This window comes from Mercenaria mercenaria, chromosome 1 (assembly GCF_021730395.1).
Source record: "Mercenaria mercenaria strain notata chromosome 1, MADL_Memer_1, whole genome shotgun sequence".
NCBI classification, from domain to species: Eukaryota; Metazoa; Mollusca; class Bivalvia; order Venerida; family Veneridae; genus Mercenaria; species Mercenaria mercenaria.
The window spans coordinates 29,968,497-29,993,275 of record NC_069361.1 but is presented as its reverse complement, the minus strand read 5'-3'; the positions used below and the strand labels follow the sequence as shown (position 1 = coordinate 29,993,275).

Sequence of the window (24,779 nt, the reverse complement as noted above, 5' to 3'; positions counted from 1 at the left end):
AGGACTTTTTATAATTAACTAATTTGAACAAGAACTGTGCGTAAGACAGCACACTCCACAATCTGACTAAAGTACATCTCCTATTACGCTACGCATAGGATCTGAAAACGACCTATTCATTGCCTCGTTCTGACGGCCCTTTCACTAGCCAATCAGAGCCTAGCTTACAACATCTTGCAAATCTACCTCTAGCATTGACTTTTGATATTTACAATTCTTATGTCTTAATGTATCAGATAGCCGGTTAGCTCAGTCGGTAGGCCACTTGCTTTGTAAGCGAGGGGTCCCGGGTTCGAGTCCTGGAATAACTGCATATTTTTCTTACTCTTTGACAATCGAACAAGTCGCCTGATTGGATAACATAAAAATAGCAATAATGGAAATCCAAAATATACAGAAGACGAATGTGAATGGGTCGTTCTCAGATCTTCGTTTAGAAGATCAAGTACTTTAGTCAGATTGGCACACTCCACTATTTGTTAATTTGACAATAAATGAGTTTGTCTCAATAAGAGACCTATACCAAAGTTATGTGCAAAACACAAAGTCTGATGATGATAACAAAGATGTATTTTGAAGTCATTATCTTTTATAGTACTAAAGTTATGTCCAGAAAAAACGAAGCCTGTCAAAACAATTAAGTATGAAAGGGGCATAATTTGGTCAAAAATACAAATTCAGAGTAATTGCAATTGCAGAAGATAATGATAGAAGCATATTTTAAGTCTCAAGTCATTATCTGATACCATAAGTTATTTTCAGAAGACAAAGATTACCAAAAAAAACTATGAAAGGGCAATAATGCAAATGATGATTTTAAAGTAATATTTCCAATTTCAAGTCATAATCTTTTAAAGTATAAAATTTGTCTAGAAACATTTTTGAAAAAAATTCAAAATGAAAATAATTCCAAACAACTTGATGACCTTTACTTTGGGTATAATGGGCATAGCCACTGCACATACTGTGTATGCTGGACAATGTTTTTGGTGAAGTGACAGAAAGATATAAGCAATAGTAACAAAGATATGACAGATAAACATTGCCAAAAACTTTAAAAATGACCAAAGTATAACACCTTAGTAATCTTGACAAGCACATACTTTCTTTGTATGCTTTACAATTTTTATCTGAAGTTACAGTAAAATTTAGGCAATAGTAAAAAAGATAAAACAGAAAAACAAAGGTAATCTTAAAAAATAACCAAAGTATAACACCTTGGTTACCTTGACCTAAGAGGTAATGGGGTTCAGCCCCTGCACATTTTGTCACATGCTGAACAATGTTAACATGAAAACTCTGTAAGATATAAGCAATTGTAACTTAGCAAAACAAAGGTTCCCAAAAAACTTTAACCCAGAAAGCTCACTTCAACATCACTGCTGGGCACCCCTATTCTCCAAGTAGTGGAGCTAAAAAATGAAAAAAAACAAGGAAACGGCACAGTACTGATATGAATTACCCATGAGTCCATGTCAGATACAAATGCAGATGTTATTTTTTCACTCTGTTCTGTATTATGATAAATTTATAACAACAGCAAATAAACTTTTAAGTCAAATTATCCTAGTCATTTTGGTTTTTTTCACACTGTTATTCCGCTGGCCAGATTACTATTGTCAATCATTTTATCGAATCATATCTTATATTTGTCTTAATTTTGGTTTAACATAAAACACACACTAATTTCTCCTGCTTCTGCTGCGTGTCTGTCTCAGGTTAGATCGTGAAGTTGGCATATGCCGTCTGTATACCCTTCTCTGAATTTGTAACTCTGGAGTGACTGCAGCCGTGGCAGCTTCAGTGACTATATTTTCATCTCCTGCAATGTTTGTACCAGCTTCCTCTACCACCTCTTCAACACCTTCCCTGGACATCACTGGAAAAAACAATTCATGACATCTCATAAATGACAACGTTTAGTCTCACAGTTGTATGAATTTATTTAGTCTTAATCATTTCCAACCCTGTAAAAACATTTTAAATCTGTTTTGAACATTTTTTCTATTTTAAATAAATACATGTACATAGACAGAAATAACAGGCATTCAATTCTATTAAGTATCAATTTGCAAGCCTTTTTTCATATGCAGTTTTTTTATTATATATGTATATCACCAAATACAAATGATATTCAGTGTTCCTGGATTCTCAACATTTTTCTCTGAAATTACAGGTGTACATCCTCAGCAGAAATGTTTACTTAATCTGATTGATAGGTTACTGTGCTTATCTATCTTAAATACACTTATTAAATCATTTTAAATTTTCTTTAAACATGTTTAACTTACAAGTTGTAATTGTGTTTTTGAGGTCCTCTCTCAAGCTACTGAAATCAAGTACAGTGGCCCTAACTAACGATCCCTTCATTCTGACCACTTTAGAAGGTTGTCCAAATCTTTCTTTTCTAAGCCTGGCAAGTAGGGAGTCGTTCACTCCACAGACTTCCACGAGGAATGACCTGATGACCCTGATCTCATCGCCTTTCAAGTCAGTGTTCTGGAAGATCTGAAAAGTAATGTATGTACATGTTATGTCATTGTACATAAACAAGGAAATCCATTGACAGATATAAATCAAAATTTTAAGAGAAGCAGTTTTAGCTCACAAAAAAGCTCTTTCATTATGTTACTTCTAAGGGGGTTACTTCTAACATCAACCATTATTACTAAATCTAAATTTATAGTCCTATCCATTGGTCTAGATGTAGTCACATGATCAATGATAAAAAGTTGACTCGAAGGCACAGCCAAAAACACATATTGACCGCCAACTGTGATGTCAACACGGTTTGACGTCAAAACAATACGACGTAATACACAATTTACCACAAAAAATGACCAAATTTGTATGTAATGTTTATACTTATTAGTAGTCTGGATTTAATAATACAACAATTGTTGCCTTTTACATGGTCAATATGATAATTTATAGACCTCGGTCGTTATCGCTTTTATCAGGTCGATAAATCCACATATCGACCTCACCAAAAGGCAATAATTGTATATTATTTTACATATTTTTTCATTCAAGATTGAAAGAATTTATACCCAGTACACATATTAAACAGGTTGCAAGTGAAATTAACTTCCATGTCTTGCCCCCACTCTCTCAACCCCCAATTCCATTTTGTTTGTAGTCCAGCTTAGTTCCCCATATTCATCTCTTGCTTACCTGGTCCTCATAGTTTAACATCTTCTCTATAATAATGTTGGGCACACTGTCACTACCAGGCATGGTATCACTGATGTACGGAAACAGAACTTGCTCCAGGTACACTTGTACATCCGGAAGTAATTCAGATCTTCCTGCTCTCTCAAGTAACTGAAATTAAAATGTACCATTGAACATAGAATCTGTGAACCTATAATTATCAACATGTTTGTATACGAAAGTACTGGTTTTAAGGTATTGGACCCCAAAAAGTTAGGTTTAAATATTGGCATTTGCACTGGCATTATTATATTCTTAAAGATAACTGTGTTTTGCACTGTGTTGCAATTTTTAAACAACTTTTACTGTGCTGTTTTTTGTCAATTTGTATAATTCGTGATATTTCCTCAAGCTCAAGTAGAGACAAATTTCAAAGTGATGGCCCTATCCAAAACGTTTGCAGAATTCCTTTTTCCGTTATTTCAATAAAAGAAACACCAAACTATTGGTAAAACACAAAATAAAACTGTCAATATCGTTTCTCTGGGGGTGCCTCAAGTAAACAGATGAATGAGACAGAATTCATACTCCAACGTTAAAAATCAAGGTCTGTTTTGAATTTTGCTCACTTCATTCAAAAATGAGTACCTAAACATCATTAGCATTCAAAAATAACATTGGGGCAGAAGTAAAACCAACCTACATTTCTTCCACAATAGATAATCTTAAGAATGAAGGCAAAATAGAGAACTTTTACTGCATGTTACTCAGTATTTTTAAAGATTTCACTCTACCCCTTCTAAATTCAATTTAAACAGCAAGATATCGCTTATCAAATAAAAATTTTCTACTTCTGTATAATAAATGAATTATAAATATTGTAACAATTAAAAACTTACTACAAAAAGTAAAATAAGGGGAAAAAATTGGTCCCAGTCGGGCTTGAACCAACGCCCCCTGAACTTCTCAGTCAAAATCGGTTCATGGTAGAAATTGAAATCTCTTCAAAAAGGCAGTACTCTATTAAGGGTCTAAAACCTTAAAAAAGGTATATGATCACAAACATTACATCTGAACTAGACTATCTTACAAGTGCACCACATGCACCATAAACGTTCAGAAGTGATCCAGGAACAAGTGACAGCTGAGATTAACCATTTCCATTGTTACACAACAGTCAAAATTACTATTTTCAATATTCACTATATTTATTTTGATTACACCACATCAATGTTTGATGCTTTTACATATTTATTGTGACTAACAATTATCTTATCAGATAATAGTGATACAATTGGAAAACCGCTTGGATCATATTTATTCCAAAGTACCTTCTTCGCGGCTGTCAGTGGCACTGACAGACCTTCCACCACACGGAGGTCACATGGCACGGTGTCCATTAATGTTCGTGTGGTTGCGTGTATCTCCCCTGGTGTCATTGTGTACACAGTCTGTAATAAAATGGGCAACGCAGCTGACGCAGACACTGCTAGGGCCTCTAATTCACTCGCTACCCTTGGTTGTTTTGGGCCAACTTTTGGGTTCATCTTCAAGATGCAGAGCCTGCTGCTATACCTGTATAAGACATACTTAACATATTGTACCAAATAACAACAGTTGTGATCATGAATATGTCAAACAAGTGAAAATATTACAAACGCTTTTTTATGTCCAAAAAGCACCAGTCCTGTATTAAATCTTACAGTAATTAAGTTTTTTTTTGCGCAGTCAGGCAGACATATGAGCATTTACTTACCAACATTATAATTGTTAATAGTTTATAAAAATGTGTTCTTAAAACTAAGATTAAACAAATATTCTGAGCATCAGTCAGTTTTTACTACTTATTCATTTAAAGATGTATACAGCTCATCTTTCATTGAAATATCTTTTATTCAGATATTTACTTCAAATGCATCAATTATATTTAACTTCACCAAATATATAAATAAATTGTCTATATTTAGCTAAATTCATAACCAAATGTCATGCAGTAACAGTCATGCAGTAACAGCTGACTGTGTAAAAAAACTTCCAGTTTTTTTTATGGTATTCTACATTTATACTGTTTTCAGCTGTACATGTATACAGTGGTACTATTTTTTTAACAAAATTCATAGCAGTGTTAATACACAAAAATGTTTAATCTATGTTTACATAGACTACTGGTAGTATTTTTTTTAATGTTTTCAAATATGAAATTTGGGTCTAGTATACCTTTAAGGCCTAAAAAATTCTTTCAATAAATGTGACTTTTACATATGAACAATTAATACAATAGACAAGTAAGGAGGTTATGCCTTCATAGTATCAGTGTATACCATGTTTAAGTCATAATATGCAGTTTTGCACTTTATTTGTTGAAATAGTTGAAGAAAATTTCTCCATAAAAGAATTTAGGATCAGGCAAAGTATGGGTAGGTTGGGATACAGGTAGCAAACATTTTCTTTTCAAACCAAACATTCATGTTGTCTGTAAAACATCCAGAAATTTTCTTTTTACATTTTTCATGTAATTTTGAAATGAATGTTGGTAATAAACTTTTTCTGGAATTTCTGCCATACAACTAAAAACAAATAATAAAAATAACAAATAATAAAGATCTAACCTTGCAACTGAAGTGAGATCAAAATTGGCTGTCACCAGACAACCGGTAAGTGGGACCTGCGGCATTTCAGTCAGTTTCCCTCTCACTGCACATTGCCAAGATCAACAGCGGTTATCCGACTTCTTCTGGATTGGTAGGGTCGTCCCAGATGAAGGCATGGATGATGATTAAGCCTCTGTATGAGGAGGGTAAGGTGCATCTGGAGAAAATCAATTATCTTCTATGATTTGAAGTTAGTAAATAATGTTCTAGTAAATCATGGGCTGCAGTCTGCTAACAACTTCACACAATTGTCTAATACACATAAAAGCTTTGCAAAAGTTGACAACAGAAAAAGTCAGAGATATGATACCTTGTTACGAAATGGTCATTTTATGATGTCTCTGTGTGTTGAGTTCGAAAGAATTCATTTACATGTATGTAGTTCTTAGAAGCCGACTTCATCCACATCAAAACAATTTGTGTTAAATATGGGACTGTCACATCTTTTGACAAAATATAAGCTTGACTTATATAACTTTTATACACACACATCTATCAAAAGAATGTTTTGAAATTTGTGTTGCGGAGACTGTGTGATTACTAAAGAAAAATTTCAAAAGGATTAAAATGACTATGGTTAAAAATAGTTGTAACCATCTTGGCAGGATAAAATAATTTCTCTTTACAGACAAAAGTTCATTAGGACAGGTTATCTGCATATTACCTGATGCAAGTACTAATAAAACGTAATATATATAAATTTGTTTGTTTTAGTGCAACATATATTACACTGAGTGAACACCCTATGTACCTTCATGAGTGTCTGTTTGTTTTGTATTTAAGGCTGTTTTTCAACAGTACATGTATTTTAAGATATGTTACATATCTAATTATCTTACCTTTAAAACAATGACTTTACCTAAATGATACTCATTTTTTTAAGTAATGGCTTTATTACACTCAGCGACGTCAACAATGTGATAAATATCATTATATAATCCTGGGTTTGCAGCTGTGGTTGTTGTTCATATAGCACAAATGCAGCTGACAATACACTGATGAAATATAAAGTTCTGCAAAATATTAGCTCAGTTACCTTGAAGAGATCTGTGTCTCCTGGCATCCAGTTAGCCAAGCGCCACATGTAGCCACTAGCGTTTTCCCAACACTGGGAACCCCAAACAACATTGGCAGATTGAAGTGACGGATATGTTTCATTGTCCAAGAGTACCTAAACATCATTAGCATTGAGGTCCATGCTAGCAATGCTGGAGCGAAGTTGTTAGACAGTACATCTCTGGCTTTGTCAAGGAACACCTGTAACAAGTAACAAAATTGTTGTGGATACTTTAATTGACTAAACTATATATGTAAAGGGTAAAAGGAAATTTTTGCTGCTGGTGAAAAAGAACCAGATTGTAAGATGAAAAGCTTTTCAGTCACATTAAAATGTTAAATTATGAATATGTTTACTGATACCTAAATGTTTCAAATGATGTATTTGTAAATAATCATGAGAAAAATTCAGAACAGCAGTAATTCTAAAGTGCTTAGTTTTTTAACAGCTTTTCATCATGTGGGCGCAAAAACTAGATAACTGACATTTTCATAATTTTTCAGGAGAGCCAAAAAACTACTACATTAATTTGTGTTCATTTTATAATGTATAATTTTCCAACAGTTGAAAATACATGAATTTATACCAGTCAGGGGTGTGACTGTTTTAAGTTAGCTATTTCAGTTATTCTTTTATCATTTTTGTGTGTGCAAAAAGTAGCTATGTGCACTTCCCTAATGCATAACTGCACAACCTAGCTCAAAAAAAAGCTTTGTATATGCTTTTAATAGATAATAAAAAGAGTAAATATCAAAATTGACACTCATAACCAGTGTGGTCGGAGAGCATCTGCATGATTAAAGATACTATGTTGTATAGTGGGGTGTGTTTCACTTTCCTACATTCAGTTACAATTGGTAGAGATAGTACCAAATTTTTTCAAAGCATAGATATACTGACAATATTTTAACCAGAAGCGTAGAGTTATGAGCATTTAAGATTTTCATGTAAAAGAAAATTGTGATCAAGAGAATGTAACTCTACTTGAACATGGAAAGCAGAAACATCAAAGGGACATAATATATTGAATATTTTCTATTTGGGTGCATTTAACAGATCAGCTGTGATCTGGATTGTTCAATAATGATCCATGATACTGTTCACTAAAAATATAGAACATCTGGAACAGTCTAATAACAGCAAAAACATGCGGAAAGCAAAATGCAAATATTTAAACTCTGACCGGGACTCAAACCCAGGACCTCTCACACCTAAGACAGACACTCTACCACTTCCCTACAACAGCAGCAGCTATAGCTACGCAGTTTAAGTTCACCCCTATTCTCTTCCCCGCTAGATTACATGAACTGGAACAATTTTGTACAATAACATGTCCAGTGTAGTGTTTGGGCCGGTCTGGGCTGGGCCGGGTTTTATTAATAACCTCCAGTGTACCTGGTTTATCTAATTTTGCCAACAATTTAATAAGTCAAAGCTATCCAAATTTCTCTGACGTGTTTCTTAGAGTATTAACTTAATAACTGGTGGTACCAGTGAAATTTACTTAAACTGAGTCTTTAATATTTGCCCTTTTAGCAGCTGGCAAACGGCAAAGACAGTGAGCTTTGTCAAAATATAAGCAATCATTTTACCAATTTTGAGAGGATTTCAGTTGATAGGAAATTACAGTTACAAACTAAATACCTTTCTGCAACACAAAAGTCAATAGCATTTACTGTTAATTATTATCATACTTAAAAAATAACAGAACTGATCAGCTGGAAAAAAAACAAGAGCTGTCCGTAAGACAGCCAAGCTCAACTATTCGAAATATTGTTCCAGAAGCTGGAAAATATTACCCAAAATGTTAAATATCAAGTTTTAAGTTCAAAAGGGGGATGTAATTTGACCAAAATGCATATCAGAGTTATGGGCCTTGATGCTATCAACTATTTTTATAACCAAGAAGGCACATGTGAAGTTTCAATTCAATATCTGCATTAGTTTTGGAGATAGTTACTTGTATGTAAAACTGGTGTCAGAAGTCCAAAAGGTGGCATAATTTACCAAATATACATGTCAGAGTTATGGGTCTTAACCCAAAAAGGTTGGTAATGATCTAGAAAATATATATGCCTTTAAGTAATAGCTGTATGTACTTGCAAGCAAAACTTTAACCAGGATTTTCTAAGTCCAAAGGGGGCATAATGTGGCTAAAATGAAGGTCAGAGTTATTGGACTTGGTGCTATCAGCTATATTATAACCCCAAAGACACATGTGAAGTTTCAATTCAATATCTGCATTAGTTTTGGAGATAGTAACTTGCATGTAAAACTTTAACCAGGATTTTCTAAGTCCAAAATGGGGGCATAATTTGCCCAAAATACATGTGGAACTTCACCCAGTGAGGTTGCTAATTGATCTAGAAAATGAAAATAAGTTTCAAATCTATATGCCTTTTAGTAATAGCTGTATGTACTTGCATGCAAAAACTTAACCAAGGTGTGATGCCGACACCGACGCCAGGGTGAGTAGAATGAAACTCTGTAGATATTTTAACATCAGTGATAATATTTCTGCTTCTGGGACAACAATTCGAATAGTAGAGCTTTAGCTGTCATACAAACAGCTCTTCTTAAGAATAGTTCTCAGACACACAGACTAGACAGACAGTGATGAACTGATTAAAAAACTTTGTGTAAAATTTCATTAACTTTAGAACTGTAAATTAAGAACTTTGTCATTTGTTGTCATTGAAAAATAATCTACTGACTTTGTGTCATCAAGAACTGGCCATAGCTGTAGACGTCTCACTGTCAAACAGAACAGATTCACAAGCACCCTTCATTGTTTTGATTTTTTCTTTGTTTACCAAAAAAAATATTCATTTAAAATACAAACTTTCCTCCAGTGAAACAATTATCTTGTGAAACTTTTATTAATGACAGAAATGAGTTTCTCTTAAAAGTCAGAATAATGTAGGATTTGGTGTTTAAAATACAAAAAATATCCGGTTTGGGCTGGCTTTGTGCCTTTGGGCTAATATATCTTTTAGGTATCAATCATATAATTAATGTATATGAAAAATAAAAACCATTTTTTTCAACATTTTTCCTTAGAGAAGTTTGTTACTATCCCCTAAATCACAGAGATTTGCATTTAGCTATTTCGTGTACTTAGGCAAATTAGTACAAGGCGCTTGTTAGCTTTGAATAACATAAGTATAACAAAAATATTTTGAGAAAAAAATCAATCTAAGATCATTAAGCAATACTGATTGGTGTTCAAACTCACTTAATGTTAAGATTATAATAAAACTGAAAATTTACTATTTTGTTTGCCTATCTGTTATATTGCCTTTTAACAAATCATAGCTGCAGGAACAAGTTCACTAGTCCTGTTTTTGCTCTTATTAAAAATTGGTTTGCAGATAGCAGGTTTATCAAAAATTTTAACAAAAAATTCCAAGTTAAAAAGGGGCATAATTCTGTCAAAATTCAAATAAGAGTTATGGGGATTGTTTTTCCTGGTGTAGACTTTGATGATAAATAAGTATTTTAAGTTTCAAGCCAAAAGCTTTGATAGTAACAGAGATATTTGACTTTATTAAAAACTAATAAAAAATTCTAAGTTAAAAAGGGGCATAATTCTGTCAAAATTCAAATCAGAGTTATGAAAATTGTGTCATCTGATGTAGACTTCGATAGTAAATAACAACTTTGAGTTTCAAGTCAAAAGTTTTAATAGTAACAGAGATATTTGACTTTATCAACAAATTTAACAAAAAATTCTTAGTTAACAAGAGCTCGTCGAACACGAAATGCCCCCCTTGATGCATTTAGTAATTGCACAAGGAACAGAAATTATATGCACACTGTAAATAAGTATATGTAAACCATGTGACCCACAGGGCGGAGCCATATTTGACCCTTGGGGAATAATTTGAATAATCTTAGTAGAGGATCACTAGATGATGTCATATACAAAATATCAAAGCCCAAGGCCTGTGGTTTTGGACAAGAGGTTTTTTTAAAGTTTTTCCTATATAAGGCTATATAAACCATGTGACCCTAGGGGTGGGGCCATATTTGACCCAGGGAAATAATCTGAACAATCTTGGTAGAGGACCACTAGATTTTGCTACATACCAAATATCAAAGCCCTAGGCCCTATGGTTTTGGACAAGAAGATCAGAAACCATTTAACTGTTCCTGGCCAATGTGACCTTGACCTTTGACCTAATGATCTCAAAATCAATAGGGGTCACCTGCTGGTCATGACCAACCTCCCTATCAACTTTCGTGATCCTAGGCCTAAGCGTTCTTGAGTTATCATCCGGAAACTGTTTTACTGTTCAGGGTCACTGTGACCTTGACCTTTAACATACTGACCTCAAAATCAATAGGGGTCATCTGCTGGTCATGGCCAACCTAACTATCAATTTTCCTGACACTAGGCCCAAGTGTTCTTGAGTTATTGCCTGGAAACCATTTTACTGTTCCTGGTCACTGTGACCTTGACCTTTGACATACTGACCTCAAAATCAATAGGGGTCACCTGCTGGTCATGACCAACCTCCCTATCAACTTTCATGATCCTAGGCCCAAGTGTTCTTGAGTTATCATCCGGAAACCGTTTTACTATTCAGGGTCACTGTGACCTTGACCTTTGACATACAGACCTCAAAATCAATAGGGGTCATCTACTGGTGATGACCAACCTCCCTATCAACTTTCATGATCCTAGGCCCAAGCGTTCTTGAGTTATCATCCGGAAACGGATAGGTCTACATTACGACCGACCGACCGACCGACCGACCGACATCTGCAAAACAATATACCCCTCCTTTTTCAAAGGGGGGCATAAAAAGGGGCATAATTATGTCAAAATTCAAATCAGAGTTATGGGGATTGTTTCTCCTGGTGTAAACTTTGATAGTTAATAACTATTTTAAGTTTCAAGTCAATAGCTTTGATAGTAACAGAGATATTTGACTTTATCAGAAACTTTAACCAATGGTGATGCCGTCACGAGTGCAACACCTATACTTTTTTTTCAAATTTGAGCTAAAAATGATTTTTGAAAAAAATGTCAGTTATCCAGTTTTTGCGCTCATTAACGTTTTATATAAATGTATGCAAAATACAGATTCATTATAACTTATACATGTTAACAAATGACAGAAAAACAAAGGTTGCAGAAAAAGTTTAACCAAGAAAGGTTACACCAACGCTGACACTGGGGCGAAAAGAATAGCCCCCTATTCTCCCAATAGTAGAGCTAAAAATGTACTTTTGCATAAACTTGACATGGTGATGTAACACCAAGTTTGAAAGTTTTAAAGCTTTATCTCAATAATTATATTATGTCAAAATGTGGAATGGTACGAAAAGTTTAACCAAGTATTGCAGACATTGTGGCGAGTAGGATAGCTCTACTTATTCTTCGGATAGTCAAGCTAATGAAAATTTTCTGAGAAGTGCATTACCTCCCCAAACCGCACTCCACCCCATACAGCTTCATTTGAATGGAAGTCATATATATGTGATATCTGGGTAAATTGTAAATTTCCCTATTGACTTCTTCACGATATCATCTTTGAGCAAGGCTTCCGAGTGTTTGTGCATGATATATGTTGTGCAAAAAATTAATTAAAACACTGTGATGGATGGCAGTTATAGACCACACATGAAGAAACCCAATTGGACTTTGATCTCAAAGGGTTACCTTGACCTTTGAATTCATTGACTCGCCCAACAGAAAAGTAAAAATTATGTCTGTTAAAGAAACAGTAGTAGCCAGACCTATAGCCTATACAATTACCGATGTTAAAAGTCTTATTATTAGCTTTTTACTATTTATACTATGCCTACTTACCTTGATACTCTACAGCCGCTAAGCCTACATCAGCTGTGGGATCTTTTGATAAAAGGTCATTTGCAAAGTGCAATACCTTTTCCTCAACTGCCTTGTTGGTATCTGTAGCTGTTGAAACAAGAAAAAAAAAACATTACAGCTTTACATGTAGGAATACCTAAATTTTCAAAACAATTATATTCAGTGAATAGGTATTCCTGGTGAATGTGATAAAAGTTTCATCCTTAATACTTTAAAAAATCAAGTTTTATTAATTGGCTGCTAGGTTCATGCTGGGGTATAAAATTTTCAAAACAATTCAAGGGTGAAAAACTCTAAGTTATTTAAGAAATCCAGACAACTGTTGCCTGTGCACAATTTCTAGTTTACAGTATGTTTACAAATTGTATTGAATGAGAACAACTAAATTTTACTTCTGAAATAATCACAATGATATGTAATACACCACATGACTTTGCTGCAAGAAATATTATGCGCTGTCTGAAAACATTTCGCTTAAAAGATAATAATTTATTATGGTTTTCAGAAGCAATTTTTGTTTAAGTTTCAGGTCAAAGGCTTTGATAGTAACAGAGATACTACTAGTATTTGACTTTACCAAAAACTTTAACAAAAGAAATTCATATTTAAAAAGAGGCATAACTCTGTCAAAATTCAAACTGGACTGACTAATGGGGATCATTTTCCAGGTTTAGACTTTGATAGTAAAGAACAATTTTAAGTTTCAAATCAAAGGAGTTGATAGTAACAGTGATATTTGACAGTAACCAACAGTGACGACAACCTTTGGCAAGTGCAATAGCTCTACCTGTTGTTTGAAAAAGTAAAAAGGTTCTCAATTTCAATATTCATGACACATTTTTCATAAAGTGTATGATCCCCAGCTGTATTAAAAACCCATGCCGAAAAACTGCAATATGAAGCAAGAAATCAATGTATAATTCACCTGTACAGCCAACATGTTTAAGAAAGTTGTCTTTCTTCACTGGAATATTATGTCTGGTTAGAAGTTCATGGTGATCTCTGCAAAATACTGATCCTGGCATGGGTTCTCTGATACATACATTAGGAAGAGACAACAGTGGATAGCCATCAGCTTTTTGTGGGACTGCCATCATACAATGGAACATGTTCAATTTCCAGCAGGCATCAATAACTCGCAAGTTTTTGCAACCTGAAATTAATATATTTTTCAACAAACCTACGCATGTAAGGGTATTGTTGGTAAATTTGAATACATCTAATATTGAGCATGAACTTTCTGAAATTCAAAGATATAGATCTATTACAGGTGTTCCAATGAATTACTGAAATATTACATTGAAATATCTCTGGTGTTTTTACAGCCAAAAATATCAGTATTTATTCAGACGCAAATGATCTTCTTGTAAGTAGGGGACTAAAATGCACTCAAACCTGTTAAGAATAACAGACATAAAGAGAAAATGCCTCAGAACAAACCTAAAATTCTAAGTAACTAGATATATGTACAGATCTACTTAAGTTATGTATATTTTCACTAAGATAGGAAGGACACCGCACCAGTTTATGGGAAAAGCACAGCATACTTATAAACTAAGGAGAAATTTATAATATAATTTTCTAATGTCACTTCAGGGGAAAATTACAGAAAGGTTTGGATATAACATATTTTGAGTGCTAAATGTTTGTCTCTCAAATCTGACATGACAATCCTCATCAGAAGCTGATTGAAGTTAAAAATGATCTTTTTAGGCAAACCATATGATGATGATTGCATGTTAGAAACATATACTTCATTATTGACAAGTTTGTGTACTAGAGTGGTGGAACCTATGCTCGCGGTATTTTGTACATATATAATCTATTTAAGAAGCAAGAGAACCTTGCAATTTTGATTGCCTATGCAAAAGCATAAAGTTATCCTCCTTTTATAGAAACATGTTGTTGATGTGCGTCATCATGCGACTTAGTGGTCTTGTGAGCTATCGACACGGCATACGCAAAAAATTGAAATTTCACTCTGAAGGGGACCTATGCTGGTAATATGTTACATTTATTAAACTAAAGCCAAGAAAAATAATAAAAAGGTTATAAAAGAACAAACTAGTATATGCGAGTATGAAATTAAGAACACTACACATTTATTTTGTGAAAATCAAAAGAAATGAGCATGACATTTTAATAGTATGTGCCTCTATGTGTATATTTCTCTTACAGATATTTCGGCAGTAAACTGTTTTGTTTTATATAATTCTTTTTTTTTTAATAATAATTAACTCTTTTAACTTCATTTTAAAAGAATAATGATTCTGTTTTTATCAAACTAATTCAAAAACAGAAATTTACTGAAATATTTATAAAATACCGCCATTTTGCGCTATGTGTCAAACTTGAAAGTTGGAGTGTGGGGATTCATGAAACTTCATTATAATTCATCACCGGATTTTACACATTCAATTCTTTTTATCAGAGTTGCTCTTAATTATATTTTAAATCTAAATGTAATGCATGATTTCTAATATACTATCTTCTGCTATGTGATTTTGACGTATTTTGTCTGAGATTTTTCCAACGAAAACAGATCGCGTAAAATGTATTGACTCCGGTATAAGTCACATAAGCCGCATGCACGGCTATCGCTACATTTGTTGTAAAGGCATATGATCACTGGTCGGTGCAGAACATAGCATGATAAAATATTTTCATCTGTGCTTCTGCAGACAGCGTATTAATCGAGATACCGCAAGCATATGTTCCACCACTCTATATCAACTGATATAATTGATTACCTTTACTTTCACACAAATTTGAACATTCATGCTGGTACAACTCCTTCACACGCAGATCATCTATCTCTTTTAAAACCATTTCTTTTGTATGAGTCTTTGTTAGTGTAACTTTTTCAGTTAGATTTCTCTCAACCAATTCATTTTCCAGTTCTCCTGTGATGAAGGCATTAATGGCCATCTTCCCAGACATACAGCTATACAGGAAGTCTGCAATAAACAAAACTTGTGTGTTGGGAACTGTCACTGAAAATGATTCATACATCACATCATGGAAGGAAAGGATACATTGGTTATCAATAATGCAGACCATTAAGTAAACTGTTACAACTTAGTCATTCAAACTTCTATTCCAGTTTGGAAAACTGCAATATCAAATAAGTTCAAAGTGAAACAAATTGGTCATGTCTGTTTCACATCCTTTAAATAATACCGCCTATAAATAGGGCTTCCATCATTTCAAAAACTCAGTCATTCATTGACAATATCGTATACATGTCGCACACTAGGCATGTGCATTTTTGAACTTAAGAGCAATTGTTCTTTTGAAACAACTACCGGTACAGTAGACTGTAAAATCCTGATATCACATGCAAAATATCAAGGAGCTAGCTTTTATTGATTCAGAGATTTTCAAAGTTTCTTATACATAAGCTTACAGTAAATACATGCCTCAAACGGGCATGGCCTTTTTTACTCTAGGGCAAAAATTATAACATTAATTATAGAGTTAATCCCTAATATTACATATCATTTAATATCCAGTATCCAGCCTGATGGCTTCAGAACTTGAAACTTTCACAGTTTTTTGTATAAGCATTAAGTATATACATGTTACACTCTGGCATTGCCATTTTAGATCCTTGGGGCAATAATTTGAACAGTTATGGTAGAGAGTCAAACCCTGATATCACAAGCCAAATATTAAGGCTCTAGCTACTATCTCTTCAGAGAAGAGGACTTTTCAAGTTTGATAGCTGAAAACCTATTTCTAATCATAATGACTCATATGTTCAATGAACTGAAACTACTTAAACTATTTAGAAAGAAACAACCAAGAGATCATTTGTGGTTCATTAAAATCCATTTGTAGATATCATTTATAAAAATAATAGATAAAGGACAGATGCTCAAGCATGCGCAACAGCACATCGTGATCCAGGCCGTCTGCATAGCTCAACAGGGAGAGTAAAGATCTTTGGATTGTGGGTCATAAATTTGAGCACAGGGTGAGGCATACATTCTCTGTGATGATTAAAGACTTTGCATCTGAAATCATTCTTCCTCCACCTCTGATACATGTGGGGAAGTTGGCAGTTACATAGGCAGTTACTTGGTACAAAATCCTGTATTGTCCATTGGGTTAACTGCCCACTGTTATGTAAATAAAATACTCAATTGAACAAAAGCTACCTGTAAGACAGCGCGCACGACTTTTCTCAGTGCTTGACTCCGAATTAGAGCTTTGCCAAGTTAAAAAGGGACATAACTCTGTCAAAATTCAAGTCAGAGTTATGGGAATTGTGTCTCCTGGTGTAGACTTTGATAGTAAATAACTATTTTGAGTTTCAAGTCAAAAGCTTTAATAGTAACAGACATATTTGACTATATCAAAAAAATTAACAAAAAAATCTAAGTTAAAAAGGGGCATAATTCTGTCAAAATTCAAATAAGAGTTATGTGGACTGTTTCTCCTGGTGTAGACTTTGATGGTTAACAAGTATTTTAAGTTTCAAGTCAAAAGCTTTGATAGTAACAGAGATATTTGACTTGATCAAAAACTTTAACCAAAAATTCTAAGTTAAAAAGGGGCATAATTCTGTCAAAATTCAAACCAGAGTTATGGGAATTATGTCTCCTGGTGTAGATTTTGATAGTAAATAACTCTTTTGAGTTTCAAGTCAAAAGCTTTAATAGTAACAGAGATATTTGACTTTATCAAAAATTTTAACAAAAAATTCTAAGTTAAGAAGGGGCATAATTCTGTCAAAATTCAAAAAGAGTTATGTAGACTGTTTCTCCAGTGGTAGACTTTGATGGTAAACAAGTATTTTAAGTTTCAAGTCAAAAGCTTTGATAGTAACAGAGATATTTGACTTGATCAAAAACTTTAACCAAAAATTAAAAGTTACAAGGGGGCATAATTCTGTCAAAATTCAAATCAGAGTTATGGTGATAGTGTCTCCTGGTGTAGACTTTGATAGTAAATAACTATTTTAAGTTTCAAGTCAATAGCTTTGATAGTAACAGAGATATATGACTTTATCAAAAACTTTAACCAACGCTGACACCGGGGCGAGTACAATAGCTCTACTTTTTCTTCGAAAAGTCGAGCTAAAAACGGCATTAAACCTGAAACAAACAATAACGTTGTGCTCATGCAATAAAAAAAGAGACTAAAATATTGTCTTACCTTGGTCATCTGATTCAGTAGCCACATCATTGCGACCAGGCCCTGTAAATATACAATATATGTAATTATCTTTATTAAATATCTTAACTATCAGAAAGTGACAAATTAATATACTCAAAATCATTTCAATTCAAGACAGTAATATAAATTAACATCTGGTATCTACATGCTGGACAGTTCACATGCTGAGTGTCTAGGGTGGATGAAGGGAGATAGTGGGAACTGAGAAATAATTAAGAGTGTTCTCCCTATTAGGCTTTAACTCTTACCATGTTCGACACAAATGATTCTGCCTTTGCAACCAGTGTGGATCATGATCAAGGATGTGCAGTCTGATCATGATCTGCAATGTTCGCCATTTAGTCTGTTTCCTTTTGGTACAAATTTTAACAGTTAATAGTTATTGTCCAAATTGAAAGATAGACAAGTTCATTACAGAAATTTAGCAGGGAAAGCGCTAATCAATTATAAATGATCAATATCCAAAAAATTCTAAAATTTCAACTTCAGTATAAATATAATATGTTCCACAAAAAGAAAATGAAGTAAAAATTGCAATTGCATTATTCACTGTCTGTATTGCTATTTATTTTTATTAAAAGAAGAGTATATTATTTGAAGTGCTGAAGTTTTGCCAATGTGTGATGCAAACAACATGGAAAGTAGGACAGAGATTGTACGAATTCTTCAAATAGTCGAGCTAAAAAGTTATTAAGTACTCTTTCATACAGATGGAGATCATGACAATTAACAAGTGTTCAAAGTTTCAAAGCAAAATGTCATATAGTTTTGACAAAACATGGACTTGTGCAAAAACTGGACCAATTTCAAAGTCCAAAAAGGACTATAATACTGCAAAAATAGTTGACAGAGTTATGTATCATTGCACACAGATACAGGCAGCGCGGCTGCTGTAGTAAACAAAAATTTCAATTCCGCAAGTCAAACAGATTACACAAAATATGGACTGGTACGAAAAAACTAAACAATGATTTGTAGTTAAAAGTGGCCATAATTTAGTCAAAATCCTTGTTTTTGTTTGTTTGTTTTGTTTGGTTTTATGTGGCACCGAAACATTTTAGATTATATGGTAACTTTCCAGCTTTTAATGGTGGAGGAAGACCCTAGGAGCCCCTTAAATGCATTACTTCATCATGTACAGGCACCTCGGTAGAATCATTGCCTTTAAGAAACGTTACCTCAGTCCTCACATAGCTAACATTTCATACTAAAGAACCTGTAAAGACGAATTTGAATTTTTAATGTACAATCTGAATGTTTTCTATCTTTTTCAATAATGCAGAATTTGAATAAACTCTGACTGAATAAATCCTGATTTTTAAAACTTCAGAATATAGAATCTCTTTAGAAAATGTGCAAAGTAATAAAGATATCATGAAGTGCGTGATTTTTGGCTAGATCTCGATTGATTAGAAAAAAATATTTGCCCTTGCTCAAGTAATCGGAATGAGAATCTAAATGAAAATCTCTATTCTGATAGCATTTTCACTAAAAAAATAAATTCTATAATATAGAAAAATTCTTTTAAGGAAAATGTTTTAATAAAACTTCTTAATAAATGTTTGCTTTGTTTGAATAAATTGTACTTTGACCTAATTCCACTACCTGGGTAAAACTATTGGACTCAAAACTTATCATGAGACAGAGCCCTGCCTTCTGTGAATGTCGGCTGAAAAGGAACCATTTGTTTGAATACTACATGAGGAGTTTAAATTTATACCTTTAGAATACAAGTTCTGCCACTTGTAAAATTCATGGTCTCTTTCTTCATTGAAAACACTGTTGTAAATGTCTGCGAATGCCTTATGTGACACAAATGCATGGTTTCTGAAAGAAAGGGAGCATTTTTAACAACTATTACAAACTTTCAGGCAGTACATGTGAAAAGTTAAAGGCTATGTTTACAGCTGAAGAGAACAAAATTTAAGGCTAACTTAAAATTTTATGATTATTTGAGCCGTGCCATGAGAAAACCAACATAGTGGCTTTGAACAGCGTGGATCCTGACCAGACTGCGCGGATGCGCAGGCTGGTCTGGATCTATGCTGGTCGCAAACCCACTATGTTGGTTTTCCCACGGCACGGCTCTAAATTTTATATATGTGTTACAAAACTGACAAAATCAAACTGAAAATGTACCTAATGTGCCTATGTTTAAAACCTGAGACTTTAAACCTTAAACGGGATACATCATATTACTGTTGAAACTCAAATATTATTGTACATTGTAACTTTTCTGGTAAAAAAAGAATATTTTAGGCCTAATCAACTTGGGAAGAGGCTACATTCCGGACTGTGTTCTATATGCAACAAAAACCCTGTTAGCTGACTTATACATACCCAGATTCACACATAAACTCAAATGTATCTTGACAAAAGTATGACCATGAGGAAGAACTCTTCAGATGACATCTCTTGTCTCCTGTGTACAACTTCCTTCCAATGTTGGGAATAGTATAGAAATCAATATTGTAACGTGATGAACATGACCTGCAACGCAATATACACTTTAATCCAGGCTCAGGACCGGTCAACTTATACAGGGTCACATTTGAAATGTATGCAGGATAGAGGTTTCCACCACACTCATTCACTAAACACTGGGACACTTGTGGCACAAGAAAGTTCAAGTAAGGCTCTTTGTGTTTGAACGAGGTCCTCCACAGGACATTCTTGAAATTTTCTCCCCCGACACTCATGTCTGATTTAATGCAGTTGACAGCATTAATTAAGTCAATAATTTCACTGTCTTTCATCTGCCCATTCACCTCTCTTATTATATTTGAAATGTATTTCATCCTATCTTTGAACATTATTGGTACATGCTTAACTGCATTTGAAGCACAAAGATATAACTCAAGTCCATATTTAGCAATACATTTTGCTGCTATGGCATCCTCATTGTCTGATCTTGTACAAATTTCTACTTTTTTTACACTGTCTTTAAAAATGGTAAAACTGTCAACAGTTCTTTGTGCCTTTTTAACTGGCAAATCTAACTCCTCTTTGGGTCTTCTTTTTGGTGTATTTGTGGGACTTGGTGCTCTATTCCAAAAAGACTTTTTTGGTGTCTTTGGAAGTCCTGGTGTGGAATGCTCTACTACTCCTGGCCTAGTAGGGCTTGGAGACCTAGTCCAAAAGGACTTCTGTGGTGTTGCAGTTTGATTTTGAGAAGTTACTGTTGGTCTAGATGGACTTGGTGATCTTGTCCAAAATGTCTGTCTTATTTCACCAACTGGTGATTTGACTGGCGTCTGCATGTTTCAGTCTGAAAACAAACAGAAGATTATGTGAAAGTACATCAAAATTTTGAGCTGAAATTCTAAGTTAAAAAGGGACATAATTCTATCAAAATTCAAACCAGAGTTATGGGGATTGTTTCCCCTGGTGTAGACTTTAATGGTTAATAAGTATTTTAAGTTTCAAGTCAATAGTTTTGATAGTAACAGAGATATTTGACTTTATCATAAAACTTTAACCAACGACCCCGACGCCAACGTCGACACCGACCCCGGGGCGAGTACAATAGCTCTACTTTTTCTTCGAAAAGTCGAGCTAAAAAACAAAGTTCTTGAACTGAAACTGTAACATTTTAAGGAATAGTTTGTTGTTGAAAATGTGTCCAATTTAACATGAATTGTTACTGCACACCTCAAGACTAGTTCAAGTACAGTTCAGTTCTTGAACACTTAAATAAATATCAGCTATGATAAAACTTACTTACACCACACAATGATTCCTTAGTTATAGTACAAATATTTTAATTTGAAAAAAAAAAATTATAATGATACACTCAACTTTTTCACTGGTCAGCAGAATTCTATTTTGACCTTAAAAAGTGAAAAGCCTGTTTGATTATTTTTTTAAATAAACAAGGTCATCTTGTGTGTTAACTATTTATAAACAGTTCACCAATACCCAACCCTCAGTCTATCCAGATGATAATCCATAGATATAAAGATTTTCACTCTGTAAATTTACAGACTTGGTAAACTAAATCTTTTAAAATTACAATCAATATCAAAACCGCATTTATTTTTATTAAGACCGCTGCTTTCATAAATGAAGGTTATATGTTTTTCTGTAACTAAACTGATGCCATTAAAGTTTGGAAAAATGTGAAAAAATGAAAGTGATCCTACCTGTCTGAAATTCTTCTAGATTTAGTTTTAAATGTTCTTAAACCACAAAACTTTCAATATATGGATTTAATTGTAATGTCTATTATAATATGCAATTGAGAATCATCAGTGCAATGTTTACAAAAAGAAAATGGTCTCTGATAATTACTTTCATTTCCAAATTAAAGAAATACAGCAGAAGGTATAGACTGGCATCAGTCGTTCGAGTCATTAAATGTAAACCACTTGGCCATAAAATCAATCCTCTCTGATACCACCTTCTGAAAAAATGTCATACGTAACAATATCTCTTGCCTCTGTCTCTAACTTTGTAGAGATGAGCCTATAGAGAAAATGTTTTTCTGAGAAATATCAATGTCAGAATGAAGAAATTAATATTATTACAGATAATTTGATTTCAACAGACTTTGTAAGTCTACAGAAGGTTTAAAGACAACAATGAAGAAATCCTTAACTTTAATGAATCATACTTTCATTATAAAATAAATTATGCCTTCCTGGAGACTTAAAATATTTTACCATCATATGCGTACATTATTTTTTTCATCAACTTTGCAGTACATCAGAGCATTAGAATATATGTGGTTAAAACGTGCGGGATAATAAAAATTTTTTTAACAAGAGCACCACTTACAGGTGGCATTCCTGGAAATATGTAAGAAAAGAGTATACAGTTCAGATTTCTAAGTTTAATATGGGCAAAATGCAGGTTCGAGTTAATGGTAATCTTGGCCTAATAAAATAGTACATTTATGATGATAAACTTAAGTGTGCACAGTTTCAAAGCTGCAGCTCTTACAGTTTTTGAGAAAAGGTGACCTAAACAAAAAAATCTATTCAATAAATTCAGATTTTCTTAGTACAAAAACCTTACCTCATTCCACCCAAAGACTATGTTAAAATTTGAACTTTAGCATAACATGTTCAAATAACCCAGTTGTGAACAATTTGCAGCATGCACAACTTGATAAAAAATAATGACATGGATTCTGAGTGAGAAATTATTTACTTTTTATATGTTTATTGAAGTGGATTTTTGCAGTACATAACATACAATGATGACACAATCATTAGAAAAATGCTAAATACATTGTAATTAACTGTATCATAAGACATATAAATTACATCTATTTAAATTTTAACAACTTTTAACTGTCCTGAAACTCAACTAAATACTCTTTTGCTAATTTAAAATCTTCCAAATGCAATGGCCAAAAAGTTGTATGATATTTAAATAAGAATTAATCATTATCCACCTTATATACTTTTAGTAACTCAATGAAACAAAATACTTTGAAATATCTTACTTTAATTTAGATCCAGCTCCACTTGCACTGCTGCAGGTAACACAAACTCTACTAATTAAACTAAATTATTGCATGCACATAAGTCTCAAGTCCATAAAAGCCTTATCAGCTGAGATAACAACTACTGTTCTGATTGGCTGACCTCACCTGGTGATTTATGACCAGACCCCCCACTTGGTGATTTATGACCGTTTTTCCACTAATTAGTGAAAGGTCTTCAACTTCAATCAGTTCAATATTAAACAGGAAGTTAAGATGTTGACAAAACTGACACATTTTTTGATTAAACAAGAGGGCCAAGATGGCCCTAGGTCGCTCACCTAAGAAACACTCCATAACAGTGTAAAACATGTTTGACCTACTGATTTCATGGAAACAAATATTCTGACCAATTTTCATTAAGATTGGACCAAAAAATTGGTCTCTTGCGATAAAACAAGCATTTTCTTAGATATGACCTAGTTTTTGACCCTAGATGACCCATGTTCAAACTCGACCTAGATTTTATCAAGGCAATCATTCTGACCAAAATTCATGAAGATCAACTGAAAAATACAGCCTCTATCACATACAGAAGTTTTTTCTTTGATTTGACCAAGTGACCTAGTTTTTGACCTCAGATGACCCATATTCAAATTCGACCTAGATTTCATTAAGGCAATCATCCTGACCAAATTTCATAAATATCAACTGAAAAAAACAGTCTCTATCGCATACACAAGATTTTTCTTTAATTTGACCTAGTGACCTAGTTTTTGACCTCAGATAACCCATATTCAAAACCGACCTAGTTTTCATCAAGGCAATCACTCTGACCAAATTTCACGAAGATCAATTGAAAAATACATCCTCTATTGCATACACAATGTTTTTCTTCGATTTGACCTAGTGACCTAGTTTTTGACCCCAGATGACCCATTTTCGAAATCAGCCTAGATTTTATCAAGGTAATCATTCTGGCTAAATTTCATGAAGATCAGTTGAAAAATACAGCCTCTATTGCATACACAAGGTTTTTCTTTGATTTGACCTAGTGACCTAGTTTTTGACCCCAGATGACCCATTTTCGAACTTGGTCTAAATTTCATCAAGGCAATCATTCTGACTAAAATTCATGAAGATCAATTGAAAAATACAGCCTCTATCGCATACACAAGGTTTTTACTTGATTTGACCTAGTGACCTAGTTTTTGACCCCAGATGACCCATTTTCGAACTCGGCCTAGATTTCATCAAGGTTATCATTCTGACCAAAATTCATGAAGATCAATTGAAAAATACCGCCTCTATCGCATACACAAGGTTTTTCTTTGATTTGACCTAGTGACCTAGTTTTTGACCCGAGATGACCCATTTTCGAACTCGGCCTAGATTTCATCAAGGCAATCATTCTGACCAATATTCATGAAGATCAATTGAAAAATACAGCCTGTATCGCATACACAAGGT

General features: G+C 33.7%; 2 protein-coding genes across 2 annotated transcripts; both read right to left on the bottom strand.

Annotated features, from left to right (window-relative positions):
* Nucleotides 1-234: 234 nt before the first annotated feature.
* Nucleotides 235-5,847, bottom strand: LOC123525799 (uncharacterized). Its single transcript, XM_053543162.1, has 5 exons — nucleotides 5,763-5,847; nucleotides 4,485-4,728; nucleotides 3,175-3,324; nucleotides 2,292-2,508; nucleotides 235-1,879 (listed from the first exon to the last, which is right to left on the bottom strand). Exons 1-5 carry the CDS (start codon nucleotides 5,825-5,827, stop codon nucleotides 1,683-1,685), a joined length of 873 nt encoding a protein of 290 aa, XP_053399137.1. The 5' UTR covers nucleotides 5,828-5,847; the 3' UTR covers nucleotides 235-1,682.
* A 3,670-nt stretch (nucleotides 5,848-9,517) lies between these two features.
* LOC123566027 (uncharacterized) lies at nucleotides 9,518-23,519 on the bottom strand. The gene is made up of 8 exons (XM_053538236.1): nucleotides 23,331-23,519; nucleotides 20,222-21,149; nucleotides 19,602-19,708; nucleotides 17,861-17,902; nucleotides 15,451-15,657; nucleotides 13,626-13,853; nucleotides 12,680-12,787; nucleotides 9,518-9,615 (listed from the first exon to the last, which is right to left on the bottom strand). The coding sequence occupies exons 2-8, from the start codon at nucleotides 21,139-21,141 to the stop codon at nucleotides 9,518-9,520; spliced, it is 1,710 nt and encodes a 569-aa protein (XP_053394211.1). The 5' UTR covers nucleotides 21,142-21,149; nucleotides 23,331-23,519.
* Between the last annotated feature and the right edge of the window lie 1,260 nt (nucleotides 23,520-24,779).

Bases quoted from the DNA above. Each gene is read 5' to 3' on its own strand.
- LOC123566027 (XM_053538236.1), bottom strand. From the start codon at position 21,141: ATGCAGACGCCAGTCAAATCACCAGTTGGTGAAATAAGACAGACATTT. The intron at 13,854-15,450 runs GTAATCAATTAT...TATTAATTTCAG, and splicing joins AAATTTGTGTGAAAGTAAAG to GTTGCAAAAACTTGCGAGTT. The intron at 9,616-12,679 runs GTAAGTAGGCAT...TCTGTTTGACAG, and splicing joins AGCGGCTGTAGAGTATCAAG to TGAGACGTCTACAGCTATGG.
- LOC123525799 (XM_053543162.1), bottom strand. From the start codon at position 5,827: ATGCCGCAGGTCCCACTTACCGGTTGTCTGGTGACAGCCAATTTTGAT. The intron at 3,325-4,484 runs GTACTTTGGAAT...TTTTAATTTCAG, and splicing joins CACTGACAGCCGCGAAGAAG to TTACTTGAGAGAGCAGGAAG. The intron at 2,509-3,174 runs GTAAGCAAGAGA...ATTACTTTTCAG, and splicing joins TGTTAAACTATGAGGACCAG to ATCTTCCAGAACACTGACTT.